Genomic DNA, 14,739 nt, shown 5'->3' with positions numbered 1-14,739 from the left:
CGGCGGCCGCATCCCCGGGGAGGGCTGCGACTTGCACCGCTTCTCTTTTTTTTTTTTTTTAATTATTTCCCCCTTTTTTTTCCCCTTCCCTTTCCGGTGCTTTGTTTCGCTTTTCGCTTTCGGAGCGAGTCTGAGGCAAGTTCCCCCCGTCTGCAGGGCTCCCCCCCGGCGGCCTCCCCGCTGCCGTCGGGGGCGGCGAGTGGCGGTGGGCCGCGGATTGCCGCGCGATTTGCGCGCCCTGTGGCTGCCCCGGGCCGAGCTGCGCCCCGCGGGCTGCGGGAGCCGGGGGGCAATTGGCTTTCCCACCGGGCGCCCCCGCGCTGCCGGGAAGCGGGGAGGGAGGGCGGGATGGGGATGGGGCGGTGGGGAGGCAACAGGGCTTTTTTTCCCCTCTGTTTTCGGGGGCTTGGATTTGCCCCTGTCCTCGGGGGCAGGAGCCCCGGCGGTGCCAGGAGGGGCCCGGGGGGTCTCCGGGAGAAGCGCGGTCCCGCGCCCGCGTGGGCTGCAGGCGTGGGGCTGGGCGCAGGGGGGAGCCGCGGGGAGGAGAGCGGGACGGGGGCGAGGGGGAGGAAAGGGGGGGGGGAATCCGGAGGAGGGGGTGCAGACTCCGGCAGGTCGGGCGAGCCGAAGCGCACCGTGCCGCACCGGGGCTGGGGAAGCGGAGGGGGAAGCGGAGTTACTAAATATTTGTCCTTATTTGCTGTTTGCTGCGAGGGAGGCCGAGGGAGGCTGGGCGCGGGGCGGGGGGGATGGACGCCGGGCGAGCCGAGGGCTGGGGAAAGTTTCCCCGGCGGCGGCGGCTCGGCCCCGGCGCAGCCCCGCGGAGCCTCTCCCCCGCGGGGCGGGTGCCCGTGCCCCCGCGTGTGCGTGTGTCCGTGACACCCTCGCCTCCCGCGCCGCGCCACCGGCGCGTGCAACAATCCGCCGCGAGCCCTTACACAGGCAGACTGCGTGGGAGAGGCACGAGCAGCGCGTCGTGCCGGGGTCTTTTCTCGGCCATACGTTACTTCCACGTCTATCGTTTGCCTTTATTATTTATGTGGTGCCGTGTGATATACATTAGAGCCTCGGATTTGATTGGCGTCTGCGATGACAAGACCTGTTTGTTAAGTTGTAAGGCTTCCTCGGCTCCCTCACTTGTTAAATGAACTCTGGAGGAAGGATGCCACCGAGACACAACGATATAATAAATGTCAGGGATATCCGCAGCGCCGAGATCAAATGATCAATCCTTGTCCCCTGGATAATCATTTTAAATTCGCACAGGGGGAGATTGATTTTTTTTAAAGCCCTTTATTAATTGCTTCCTCGATTATTATTTTTTCCCCTCCTCCTGTGGAGGTGTTAACTCTGGTGCTGGGGGCACCTTCGGATTAATTAAACGTATTTTTAGTGTTTTAATGTTCTGCTAATTTTCAGAGCGGTCCCACTCTCCCCCGCAAAAGAAACAATAGCCCCTTGCTCCAGCAAGGAGCCTCCTTTGGTTGCGGTTCAGAGCAGAGGGTGGCGTGATGATGGGCTCTGATTATCTCAAACTCGAGGCGAGGGAATGAGAAGGACGTAAAAAGCCGAACGACCAGAAGACGAAATTCCTCCAAATACCGAATAACCCTTCGCGTTAAAGCCCGAGGAGAGGAGATAGAAATAAATAGCTGGAAAGTCGGCTCCGCTTGCGGATCAAGTGGTGCGGAGAGGCGCTAGAAATGCCGGCGCTGTTATCTGGAGATGAATTTCAGGCAGCTATTCAAGCGCACAGAATTATAATTATTCCGGGAGTACAACAAAAATAACAGCAGCCTACCAAGAACAAGGTGGGAAAATTATAGCCAGTCCTATCTTAAATCCGGCAGGATACGTTTCGTTAAAAAAAAAAAAAAAAAAAAAAAAAAAAAGCAGACGATTTAATGCTCTATTTGTCGTGTGCAAACTCTCGTGTTAACAAATTACCCCTCTACTGCACGCAGCAGGGTAGCTCTACATCCAAAGAAACGTTTTAGATTTTAATTTTCCCCAACAGTGTCTTCAGACGACATAATAACAGTAAACAAGAGAACAGATCCTGCAATGTTTACGCGCATCTGGAGAGCCCCCCTACCTATGGATAAAACCCCCAACCAAGCAGCCCCCTCCAAACCCTCCGAACACACCGACACGGATCTCCGAGACACCTCGCAACTTGTTTAACTGCAACACACGTCCCCCTCCGCGCACCCACCCACCCGCCCGCCCGCCCGCCCGCCAGAACAGGCAACACTTTCAAAACAGCATTTTTGGTTCGCTGATTATTTTGACCATTTAATTAAGCGAAATTAGCTAAATAGCAAGTCAGGTAGAATTTCCAATGATTACAACAAACGCACATCTCCGGCTTTTTATTCATTACCTTTTTTATTGAACACTCATTTTCTTTTCCTCTTGACAGCGATACATTTAATTGCAGGAGCACAGTTATTTGATTAGCTGTGGGTCCGTTTTTACTCACAGTGTTGCCACGCACAGGATGTCCTTACAATCAATTAAGTCTTCCTCGACTTTCATTTCTGCAACCCATTTACAGAATGCAGATACCTATTTTCATGTTTTCCTCTTCCCCCCCTCCCTTTTATTCCTCTCTCTCCCTCTCTCTCCCCCCCTCTTTTTCGCTTTTGCCTCTTTGCCTCCCTAAATCAAGGTGCAAAGATGCCAAAGAGTGATGAAATGAAAAGAAAGCCAATTGCTGGACTGAGGTGGGGGAGATAGCTGCTAGGAGTCCGCCTGCGACTATGGAGCAGTCAGTAATTGCTGGAGACAGGGAGAGCTGGGGGTTGGGCTGAGGTAGCCATGTATAAATAGTGTGATCTCAAATTGAAAGGCATAAATAACAGCAGGAGTGATCTAACCCTATACAGCCCATCTTCTACGTGCAAAAACAGCGTGCGGAGGACGGCCACATCTCCGACTGAAAACAAGTGGATCTCTGTGGATAAGATCACCGGGCAGCCATGGAAGAACTTACGGCTTTTGTATCCAAATCTTTTGACCAGAAAAGCAAAGAGAGCAGCAGCGGCAGTGGCAGCAGCAACAAGAAGGAGACGATCACGTACAGGGAAGTTTTGGAGAGTGGGTTGGCTCGCTCTAGGGAGCTTGGAAACTCTGACTCTAACCTGCAGGACATGACCGAGAGCAGCAACCATTGCCCGGTGCATCTTTTCAAAGACCACGTAGAGAGCGACAAGGACAAACTGAAGGAGTTCAGCACGGGCAGGACGGCGGAAGGTAAGAGCGGGGCTGGGCGCCCTCCGCCCCGCGCCCCTCGCCGGCAGCCCCGGCCCCCTCCCCGGCCGCCCCCGCCGCCCCCGGCGCTCCGCGGCGGGGGCGAGCCGGCCACCGCGGCCCCGGCCCCGGCCCCGGCCCGCGGGCTCGCCTCCCGCATCCTGCCTCCCCCCTCCGGCCGCCTCCCTCCCGCAGCGGCGGGAACGTACGCTTAGAAACACATATGCCCGCATGCATAACGTGAACATAGCCGCGAAAAATAAGTCGCAACTTCGGTCCTCCCCCCCCCGCCCCGCCAGCCCCCGTTCACATCCGAAATCGATCCGGTGCGTTAGGCGTTCGCTCGCCCGGGGGAAGGGGGCAGCGCAGGACGTCAGACATTTTTGTCTATCTGTGTATTTTTGTACGAGGAAACCTCGTCCGGGGAGTTTTAATGCCCCAGAAGACCTGTTCTTCCTGCTTCCGGGCCGTCAGGATGCTGCTGCTTCTTCTGGGAGAAAGCTGGATGTGGAGAGGGCTCTCCCTGGACATTTTGTCTTGCGTCGGTCAGCCTGCCCTAGCCAGAGGCTGCGGGCGGCGAGGAGGAGGGGGAGAGGAGCCTGGCTGCGGGGGAGCTGCCCGGGCCCGCGTGAGACGGAGCATCCTTGCGGAGAGAGGCACCGGCCGGCCCTGCCGCCGGTCCCTCGGTCCCCTGCCTGCCCTTCTCACCTGGGCCAGGGCAGCACCGCATCCCCCCGGGGTGCGGGGACCGCCGGCCGAGGGCTAAACCGCCATTCCTTCTCTTAGCGGAAAGAAATTCAAATTAAAAAACCATTTTTAAACCAAGCCAGCTAAAAATCACGCAGGGGAAGGAGAGAATAAAAAGGGCGGGGGGATTAGAAAGTTGAGAAAGTGTCTCTAGGCAAGTTAGACAGGTGGACCTGCCTGGGGAGCTACTGGCTAGCTTGGGGTAATAAAAAACGGTTAATAGGTTGGGGAACAACAACCAGTCTTTCAGCTGTTTCCTACTGTTTGATCTTGTTTAATATAACATCGGGCGAAAGGCAATTTAATTTACAGCCCAAACGCTTATTTAATATCCTCCTCTCTTCCACCCCCTCCCCAAACAGAAGGACCGGGTATAATCACGTATTCGGGTACCCGTATTTCTGCACAAGCCAGTACCGCTCAGCACTGCTGATTTTCCTTCTCTGGTCGAGAGACTGCAAAACGAGAGGGTTCAGTTTAGAGGAATCATTCGCGCAGGAGATGGTTTTAAAAAATGAAAGCAGGGCATGCTCCAGGAAAAAAAAAAATCTTAAAAAAAAAATTGCAATGCGAACGAACGAAAAAGAAAATCTCTACTACTCCCCCTTTTCCTGTGTATCGAAATTCTGGCTTGTATGTTTAGCTAATCTAATCTATGGAGAGGGGCTGGGGGTGGGGATGGAAGGGAGGAGTTGGAAAGAGCTGAGACGCTTGTGACAGTTTAAATTCATGCCAGGTTTCAGCCTAATTTCAACTGATTTCGGCGTGTGATTTCAGTCCCACCGATATGCTAGTTAATATTTTATACCTACCACGGACACGCTGTAGCCTCGGATCTCCGAGAGGAGACGGAGCTTTTGAACGCGCCTAATTTTCCCTAGGCGTTTGCTGGGGTAGCACCCTCGTCTTTTCACAGGGCTTCCCCTTATAGGAGAAATGCGAACAAAATGCCGTTAAACCCAACCAGCGAACACCTCCCTCCGGAGGCCAGACCCTTCCCAAAGTTTTATGCAGCCGATATCCAGCCCGGAATCGGAGACGGGGAGCCCGGAGGAGCGATTACGGCCAGGGACAGTTTTCGTTTCGGAAGTGAAAACGAGCGCTTCGGCGTGAGTCCCCGCCTTGCTTAAGCACAGACGCAGTTCAGGACGTTTTATTACGTTCAATTAACTTACGATTTGCAGTTAGGCATTTGCATTTTGGGATGCCCCTAAGTATATAGGATAATATATATGTGCATGCGCGCATTTGTGTGCGTGTATACATACATATATATATATATATAAAATACGTGTGCATTTGATGAGGGAAAATGGATTTAATTCGGGATCATCTGCAGATGTGGCTTCCCCCCCCAGCCCCGCACTGCCCAGAAGGTGAAGCAGGACAAAGGAGGCAGCCGGGGCAGGCTCGTCCCGGGACTCCGCCGGTGCCCGCGCTGGATGCGCACCCCGGCGGGGCGCCCCGGGCAGGCAGGGGATCCCGGGGAACCGGTTCAGCCTCCAGAGGTGCCCCCTGCTCCAGCATCTCTTCTCTTTTCGTTAGCCGGGTTTAAAAGAGGGCCGGTGCTTTAGGCCGCCTGGCATTGGGGGCGGGGTGGGAAGAAAAGAAAAGGAGAAAAGAAAGCTATAAAGCCAAAACATGAACATCCCCCCCTCCAAGACAAAAAAAAAGCAACTGTTTTCCCCCGCTGCCTCCCCAGCCCTCCTCCCCTCTGCCCGGGACAAGCGTGCACAGCGGCTGCCTGCGGTCGCAAGCTCGCCCCGAACCCTGTTGAGCTCCGTGAGGGCTGGGGGGTGTGTGTGTGTGTCTGCTGTTTTGGAGGGTCTGGGGGGCACCCACGGTCCTTGAGTCCGCTCCCCCGCGCCGGGCCGAGCAGGCCCGCCGCCCCGGGGATTTCCACCCGCCGGCAGGTATTTTGGGGGAAGGAGGGGTGATCAGGGGAAGAGGGACGGACGGTCTCGTTCTCAGGCCCATGGAAAGTTTCTTTTACGAGGCAAATATTTGCACCGTGGCTTCACCAGGACAGCGGTGGGGGAGTTTCTTGCATAACCCTCTTTACTTCGTGAGGAAACGGCGACGGAGAAACCCCCTTCCCCCGCCTCTTCCCGCCGCCTGGAGGTATGGGGGGCCGGCGGTTTTCCTACCAGCCCCTTCCCCAAACTGCCCGTGCCGACCGGCGGCACGGCTTCCTCCTCACCCTGGAAAGAAAATAAAATTATGTTTATATATATAGTTTTCTGATGGGGCACCAGCCAGGCAAGGCAGCGCGGCTCCCTCCCTCCCTCCCTCGGCCCGGAGCCGGCAGCGGGGCTCAGCCCGACCCGGTGCCCCCAGGCCCGGCCCGGCCCGGCCCCCAGCCCCGCTCGCCCCTCCGGCCTGCCGGGGCCGGCCCGGGGACCCCCCTCCCGCCCGCCGGTTGCCCCCGCAGGTTGCACTGAGTTTGGGGACGAAGAGAGGGGAGGGGGGTGACCCCCGTGTGCTGCGGAGAGAAACTTCGGAGAGGTGCGAGGGAAGGCTCAGTGTCGTTTTCCCCTTCCCCCTCCCGGCAGGGATCTACGAGTGCAAAGAGAAGAGGGAAGATGTGAAGTCAGAAGATGAAGATGGACAGACCAAGCTCAAACAAAGGAGAAGCAGAACCAATTTCACACTAGAGCAGCTGAATGAGCTGGAAAGACTTTTTGATGAGACTCACTATCCGGATGCCTTCATGAGGGAGGAACTAAGCCAGAGGCTGGGACTGTCTGAAGCTAGGGTTCAGGTAAGAGAAAGGCTCTGTTCCCGGAAACGTCCTCTCCTCACTTCCTAACTGCCAGCGGATCCTAGCACAGTGCCCCGTTCCAACCAAAGCGGGGAGGTGAAGGCAGAGACGACACGTGTGATGGGGAAGCTGTTTGCAACTCCGCTGTACCTGTCCTGCCAAACAGTAATTCTGCTCTGGGAGTATCTGCCCGTGCCTTGCATTTCCGAGGAAGGCGGTTTAATTTATTTTATTTTGTTTGGGGTGGTGGTGGGGGTGGTGGTGATAGTGGTGACAAGTCTCTAATAGCTGAGCATCTAGCTATTTTTTATTGAATTATTGTATTTTTCCTTGCAAACGTGCCATTAACTCTCCCTTAATCCTCACTTTCTTCCCCCTCCTCCTTTTATGGGGCCGTTATGGAAAAAAAAACAACCCAGAAAACAATCGCCGTGAATAAGCCTAGACGGTTTGGGTGCTGAGGGACGGGATTAGCCGGAGCCGGGGGAAAGGTGCCCCCTCTCATTCGCGCAGCAAGCGTATGAATGCATGGCACCCCATCTGGTGGAGTCTCCCCCCGTCCCTCCCATCCCGCTTCAGATACAGCTAAATACCAATTAGCCTTCGAAACCTTGAAAATAGGTCCGGGTTGCTGTAGTTCTGGGGCCATCGGAGCCGTCTGTTTGGGTGGCTCCACATGGATTATTTTAAAATTCGATTTTCGGTTTGATGCAGGGGAAAAATATCCCCCACCCCTTAAGCCAACTAGGGAATGCATCCCCAAAACAGATGTCGCGTTCAAAAAGAAAACCCTAGAAATAATTAATAAGATCAACCTGTGGCTCTGAGCAGGCCCAGAGCAGGAGAAACCTGAAGGAAATCCTTTTTTAGGTTATAACTCTGTGCTTGGCCTAACAGACCCAAACCAAACCAAAACCCAAGAAGAAAAACTCACCAAGCCACCCCCCCCGACCGAGCAAAACGCCTTCACGCCCTGGAGACAAGAGATGCGCGTGCATATGTACATCCGTCTATACGTGCGTGCGCGTGGGTACACCTAGGTGCGGGTGTGGCTGCGTGGGCATAGGTGGACGTCTCCGTGCCTACCCCCATCCCAGGGCACAGCGGGAAGACAAGAAATACAGCCCCGAGCCAGAGCGGGGAGAGGGGTCGCCTCGTCCCCCTCCTTAGACATGACCCACCATGGAAAGCACCCGCTCAGCGAGCCTTTGCCTGAGTAAGCGGCTGTCTCGCTTTAAACAACTGCCTCCTGGAGGCATCTCCCGAAATAAATAGAGTAGCTCGGTCGTTTTCTTTCTTGTTTTGGCTTTTTTTTTGGTTTTGGTTTTTTTTTTTTTTTGAAGGCTCTTCTCTCCCCTCAGCTCCTGCCTCTCTCAGTATAAACCGAGCTGGGCGAGGGATGGTGCCGGGCACATGCCTTAGGAAGGGTGGCTTGCAGGGGATATTGCAGGGGTTCGGAGTGCTGCTGGCCTACTTTCTCCTGGAAGATTGATCTAACCACACCATATAAATTAATGAAAAGATTAAACTTTTGCTGAAGGGGACATCAACTCTTATGTCATCTTCCCAGATCTTCTTACTTGGGCTCTGTAATATCTTTCCAAGGCCTTGATGTACTGTTTCTATAAAAATAAATTACTTGTAATTGAATTCCGCACTCTTTCTTTCAAGTACTTTATTACTGAGCAGCACCTTAACAGGATGTTCATAGTTACAGGAAAATTGGTGCTTCAAGTGCTCACAGATCTTAAAACGGCACACCAAAAAAAAAAGAAAAAAAAAGATCCTGATTCAGGTGGAGATTATGAGAGAGATTAAAAAAGTTAATAAATTGAATAATCTTACAAAAGAGGTTTGAATGAAAATAAAGCTAGAAATAAAAGAAATATCAAGAGGGAAAAGAGGAGAAATTGATAATTAATTAGGAAATAAGCAGAGCGCTTGCTATCCATCAAGAAATGAAAGCGGAAAAAAAGAAGGAGAAAGGGGGAAAAGGGAAAGGTCTTTTTTTTAATACTTTCAGAATTGTTCTCTAATTCCTATCTGAACCGCTTGTCCCTTGCTGTTAAAGGATATAGTTTCAATTTAGTGTGGAAATTTGCTGTAAATAAATTGAAGCTCCTATGGTAGCTAGTCCTTATTAACCTTTTATTTTTAGTGTTGTACTGGAAACTCATATCACCCAGCTGTCAGGGTTATAATTGAAAGTTATGAGACCATAGTGAGGAGCAGGCAGTAATTCAATTACAACAAATATCTTTGGGTTTATGGTGCAGGGCTAAATTAAATGTCATTATTCACTGTCTCTAATGGAAATCAAAAGGAAATCAGATTAGAGCATTTGTGAAAGAAATCACTGAGTGATCCTTAATGAAGAAATAACTGTCTAAAACAGTGTACTGTGCTTTACTTAGCATATTCATGACTAATTGGAATTGATCGTGAATCACACCAAGCCTGATTTATTATCGCTTAACGCAATGGCTAATTCATCACTTTTATTCCTCATAACCTTATTTTTTCATAGCTAAAGGGAAAGGGCACTTCGTTTTCCAGATTTAAATACAATTTCTGTTTGAAAGATGTTCTGATTTGCAAGAGAAGTTGTTTAAACGCTGCTTAAATTCCTCCTGACAATTTATACTCCTTTGGCGGGGGGCGGGGGACACACACACAAGGAGATTTCCTGCAAGGATTTACAACCGTAAAAATACGTGTTATTGTCGCTACAGCGCGATGGTATTTTGCATGCTCTTATTTTTTAAAAAATATATAAATCCCTAACGGCCCGGTTAAAAGGAGAAGCGTTGCATGTTGTTAATATTTGCGTGTTGCTCGTACGGAAAACCAGGCTTGTGCCGTGCCGTGCCGTGCTGTGCGTTCAGGGCAGCGAGGCGGCAGCGATGCCCGGTTAGCGCGGGGAGGGCCGCGCTAGCGACAAGCCGGCGGGGACCGGGAGCGATCGGTCGGTCGGTCGGTCCGTACCCGCAGCCGCCCGCCCGCTGCGCGCTCTCCCCCGGCCACCCTAGGCAGGAAAAACGGTGCTCCAAATCAGAGAAGGCCAATTCCTACTTAAGAAAATCACTGAGGTACCCGAGGTAATTAATGCCTTTGGAAGCCTTTCTTTGCACTAATTACTCCGTTGTAAATGACCATCATTAAGGCAATTGAGGAAAGCTTGAAGGGAAAATTTGATGTAGGAAGTGCAGTTAGTATTAATTAACCGTATGATCTCTTGGCAAGTGCAAGAACATCAAAGGTTGTAGGTGTTTACTTAGCTACAGGATTTTATCAGCGGTGAAAGTCAATGTTTGTCCATATTCGGTAGGTTTTGGTGTAAGGATAAGGGTCCGCAAAACATTTCGGTCCGTGCCTGTGACGATCCTTTGGGGAGAGCTGCTAAACCGAGCACCTCGGAAGGGGGAAAGTAACGAAGGTCTGAAACGCCCCTGGAAAAGAGGCAGGGCAGGCGCAGTGGCAACTGCAAGTTCTGCGCTTGTTTGAGTCAGAACGGCTGGTAGTAAGGCAGGATTGTTGGATTACAGGCATTTCTCGGCTAGGGGCATAAGCACTTCTTTACATCCCAGCCTGCAAAGATGTTGCTCTTGTCTGTCCAGAAGCGGGGTTTGTTTCCTTTTAACGTTTGGGGAACGTGGAATGATTCAGCCCCTTTCGTGCAAGTTCAGTATCTCGCATCTTCTCCGAGGTCTTCACCGTTTCCAAGCCCAGCTCGGGAGAGAGCAGACGGTCCGGTCGCTCAGGGGCCAGACCCCGGGGTCTGACCTGGCCCGCGCTGGCTGTCCCCGGGGTGTTTGAGGTGTGACTGGAAAGGGAGCGAGGGTCCCACTCGGCCTGCGTGTGGGCTTATTTTAAGTGCTTGTGGGAGCGGCCCCTCGCTCCAGACGGGTGGCACAAGGACCGCCACTGCCCGCCCGGGGGACACGGGGACCTCGGAGACTCGGTGCGAGGCGGCCCGCTCCCGGTCTCCCCGGCTGGGAGGGCGCTTCTGGTCCCGCTGAGAGACCACACCAAAGAGCAGGACACCCCTCCCCCCCGGCAAACAGCCCATCCACAGCACAGAGAGGGGCTCACTCCACCCGGGGCTGAGCTCTCCCCCTCGGCTGCTCCCGAGGAGAGACCTCAGCAAAGTTGTGCGGAGTCCCTCGCCTCTCCCCTCCACCCCTAGCCCCTGAGATACTCCCCACTTAGCAGCTGCCTAGTCTACCTCCATTTTTGTTGTTTTTGTTTCTGTTTGCGTTTTCTTTTCACAGGTCTGGTTCCAGAACAGGAGAGCAAAGTGCCGAAAGCAGGAAAACCAGATGCACAAAGGTGGGTATAAGGGGTGCGGGCCGGTCGGGGGGTGGCGGCCGCGGAGCCCCGGGGCGCCTTCGCCGCTCACCCGGCCCTGTCTCTCCCCGCAGGTGTGATCCTGGGAACCGCCAGCCATTTAGACGCCTGCCGAGTGGCCCCCTATGTGAATATGGGAGCCCTGAGGATGCCTTTCCAACAGGTAGTTAGCTCCGGTTTTATTTTCCTTTCCCCCGGCAAGCTCCGACCCCCTTTCGTTTGCACGGGAGGAAGCCTGACACGTTTACAAGTGCCATTTATATAGAAGTTGGCACGTATTAAAAACAGGCTGTAAAACTTCGTGAAGGAGCCCCCGCCCGGCTGCCAGGAGCTCAGCGCCCCTCGGGCCCGGGGAGAGGGCCGAGCGGGGGGTCCCGCGGCCCCGGGAGGCGCCGCCGGTGCTAAGGGCCCCCCCCGTCGCCGTGCGATGGGCTGGCACACGGCCCCGGGGCCTCCCGCAGACGTGGCAAAGGCGGCCCGGCCTCCCGGGGGTGCATCGCCTTCCCGCGGCGGAGAGGGCCGGGGGGCGCCCGGGCAAGCTCGCCCGCGCCCCGCGGGGACGGAGCGGCCCGGCCCCGAGGGCTTCGGTCCCCGCCCGGTGCCGGAGAGCGCGGCGGCAGGGTCTCCCACGCGGTGGGAGAAACCTATGAGGGGGAAGAACCGTGCGGACCCTTGCCCTGTGGTTCTCCCCCTCCTTCTCAGGCGGGCTGTCGAGGCCTGGCCTTTTCCGATGAAGGCGGCCGCCCAGGAGGTGGGGAGGCTTCTCCCCGGTGAGCTGCCGCCGTGCCGGCCGGCCGGCACCGGGGCAGTAGCGGAGCGCAGGCACCGGCGCCGCCGCGGGGCCCGGTCCTTGCCCCGGCGAGGCGTAGCCCCCCGAGGGAAGGCCGCTGGGGGAAACCGGGACGAGGGGGATGAAATTCCGCCCCGCTTCCAGTCACCCCTAGCCACCGCTTGTAACCCCCCCTCCCCTCCTTTTTTTTTTTGTCAATTAATCGGGGAATCGATTTTTCCCAGCCCAAAGGGACCCTCCACCACCTTCTCCGTCTCAGAGACACGTGGAGCTGACAGATTAATTGTATTGATTTTTAAAAAGACATATTTGGACCAAAATAATTAAATGCATAAATAAACTCTCCCCCACCTCTCCCCGGAGCTGAAATCTCTCAGTCAACCCAACGTGTTTGCGCAGGTCGAGAAAGCTCCAAAGCAAACACCAACCCGGCATATAAGGGACCGGCGGCCAAAGAGTTTTTAGCAAGGTATAAACAAACATCCCTGGAAAAAAAATTATAAAAAAAATAGCTATTTAGCACTTGTTGGCGCCCGTGCGTTGGGCCGCGTTGGTTATTTTATTTTATTTTATTTATTTATTTATCTTTTAAATACGAGGAGGGTTAAGTATGTCTCTGTGCCTCCGCTTAAGCGCGGAGAGGAAATCTGCTGCGCTGCGCGCCCGCCCCGCCCCTGCGTGCGGGGGGACTCCGCTAACAAGTTGCTCTTTCAGCCGCCGGGGTCCCGGGAAGGGTCGAGGCGGAGGCGGCGGAGGGGGGGGGGGGGGGGGAGTGGGGGGGCGGTTCCGCGGCCGTGGGGCTGACGCCGTGTCTCTGCCGCCGCCGCCCAGGTCCAGGCGCAGCTGCAGCTGGAGGGCGTGGCCCACGCGCACCCGCACCTGCACCCGCACCTGGCGGCCCACGCGCCCTACCTGATGTTCCCGCCGCCGCCCTTCGGGCTGCCCATCGCCTCCCTGGCGGAGTCCGCCTCCGCCGCCGCCGTGGTGGCCGCCGCCGCCAAGAGCAACAGCAAGAACTCCAGCATCGCCGACCTGCGGCTGAAGGCCCGGAAGCACGCCGAGGCCCTGGGGCTCTGACACGCTTCAGCCGAGCCCCCCCAACCCCGCCCCGGGTGCCCGCCGCGGGCGTGTGTGTGTGACCCGCACGGACCGCCGCCCTGCCCCCCCCCCCCGCTCCTCCTCCCCGGCCGCAGGGCGAGCAGCGGGCGCCCCGGGCCGCCCTGCCGCCTTCTCTCGTGTTCTTTTTTTTTTTGTTTTGTTTGTTTTTATTTTGGGGTTTTTTTTTGGCTTTTTATTTCCTTCCCCTTTCCCAAGGTCTGCGAGCGCTCGGCGGCAGCCGCCTCCCGCCGCTTCCCTCGCCCTCTCGCCCCCGGAGACTCCTCTCGCCCCCAGAGACTCGGCGGCCGGGGGAGCCGGGCGAAGAGGGAGGCCCCGGCGGCCGTCGGAGGCCGTTGGCGGCCGTCGGTGCTGCGTGGCACGGTGGGGACGCTCCGCCCGCCGCGGGGCGAGGGCGCCCGGCTCCCGCACCGGGCAGACGCACGCACGCACACACACACACACACACACACACGCGCGCAGCAAACACGCACCCACGAGTCAGAGACTCCGCGGAGGATAAAGTAGGTGGGAGGAGAGAGAAAGGAGAGTTAAAAAAAAAAAACCCACAAAAAGAAAAAAAAAAAAGGAAACGATCTCTAAATTATGTTAATCTGTGAACATTGGGGACACTTTGGATTTTTGACCCTGGCAAAAGTGATCGCTCCAGCATAACGTCATCTGCTGCTGTCAGTTTTGCTACCTTGTGCATGTGTCTAACTAAACACGTTTTGAAGATCAGAAATATATTAGAACGAAACTAAACAAAACAAATAGTAATAATAATAAATAATAAATCCTTGGGGCTGGTCTCCATTAAAGATGACATTTCTTTGTTGCCAACAGTATTATTTCACTGCCATGAATCTCTTCCATCACTGAGGAGCTGCTGCTGCAGAACTGGTTTGAATTTAAATGTGGAATTTCAGATCTGAGGCAAGGCAGGTTTTTTTTCCCTTTTCTTTCCTAAAAAAAAAAAAAAAGCAGCAATAACAAAATGTGCGTCTCAAATGGCTATGTCCTTTGAAAGGAGAAAGAGAGACTAGAATTTACTAATTGTTAGTGATAACTTGAAAGATGGGAACAATAAGAAATGCACCTGTTTTGCCAGAATCACCTGAACTCAATGAGATGCGTTGTGCCATAGAAACAGGTCAATTTTTCCAATTTTTCTTTTTTCCAAATGTCTGGATCTTTAATCAAAATCTCGCTGTTTTAGAGGATGTAGAAAGAATGACTTGTACAACAAAGATGGACATATGGTTTTAAGGCATAATACTGATGCAGCATTAATTTTAGTGAAATGCAATTAAGTGCAGTAAAGTGCAATACTGTAAATATTATAGATTAAAAAAAATAGCCGTACTTATTCTGTTAATAACCAATTCTGCAAGAACCATAACTTAAGTCCTTTATGCTCAGACTGGTGCATTGCAGCTTCTCGCCAAAATGACAGTCCGAGTCTTCTATGAATGGATAAAGTTATATGCATCACATATGGGAAAAGGTAGATGCCATGATTTCTAGTCGAGTTAATGTGCCGTATCTCTGGGAAGTAAGCTGAAAAGTCTGTATGACGCTTTCGCAATCATTTTAAGTAAAGAAAAAAACCAACCCACAGAAATGTTTTGTAGAGGTGGACAAGTTCAATATTTGGCCATTTAAATTTTTGCCCGTGATTTAGACACCAAGTCTTAAGCTAATGCTTAAACAAAATAACTAGTATAAATCCAGAAAGGATGGGGAG

The 14,739-nt window shown here is 53.8% G+C and overlaps 1 protein-coding gene across 1 annotated transcript; it reads left to right on the top strand.

The window, feature by feature from the left end:
- The first annotated feature begins 2,981 nt into the window (after positions 1 to 2,981).
- SHOX (SHOX homeobox) lies at positions 2,982 to 12,974 on the top strand. Its single transcript, XM_076328903.1, has 5 exons — positions 2,982 to 3,255; positions 6,552 to 6,760; positions 11,032 to 11,089; positions 11,182 to 11,270; positions 12,729 to 12,974. Exons 1-5 carry the CDS (start codon positions 2,982 to 2,984, stop codon positions 12,972 to 12,974), a joined length of 876 nt encoding a protein of 291 aa, XP_076185018.1.
- Positions 12,975 to 14,739: the final 1,765 nt, after the last annotated feature.

The sequence above is a fragment of the Aptenodytes patagonicus genome, chromosome 1 (genome assembly GCF_965638725.1).
Source record: "Aptenodytes patagonicus chromosome 1, bAptPat1.pri.cur, whole genome shotgun sequence".
Lineage (NCBI taxonomy): Eukaryota > Metazoa > Chordata > Aves > Sphenisciformes > Spheniscidae > Aptenodytes > Aptenodytes patagonicus.
Note: the sequence above shows the minus strand (reverse complement) of the source record. Positions and strands in the feature narration are given on the sequence as shown.

Coding starts and splice junctions, on each gene's coding strand:
- SHOX (XM_076328903.1), top strand. CDS start 2,982: ATGGAAGAACTTACGGCTTTTGTATCCAAATCTTTTGACCAGAAAAGC. Junction 6,761..11,031: donor TGTCTGAAGCTAGGGTTCAG/GTAAGAGAAAGG, acceptor TTCTTTTCACAG/GTCTGGTTCCAGAACAGGAG. Junction 11,271..12,728: donor TGAGGATGCCTTTCCAACAG/GTAGTTAGCTCC, acceptor GCCGCCGCCCAG/GTCCAGGCGCAGCTGCAGCT.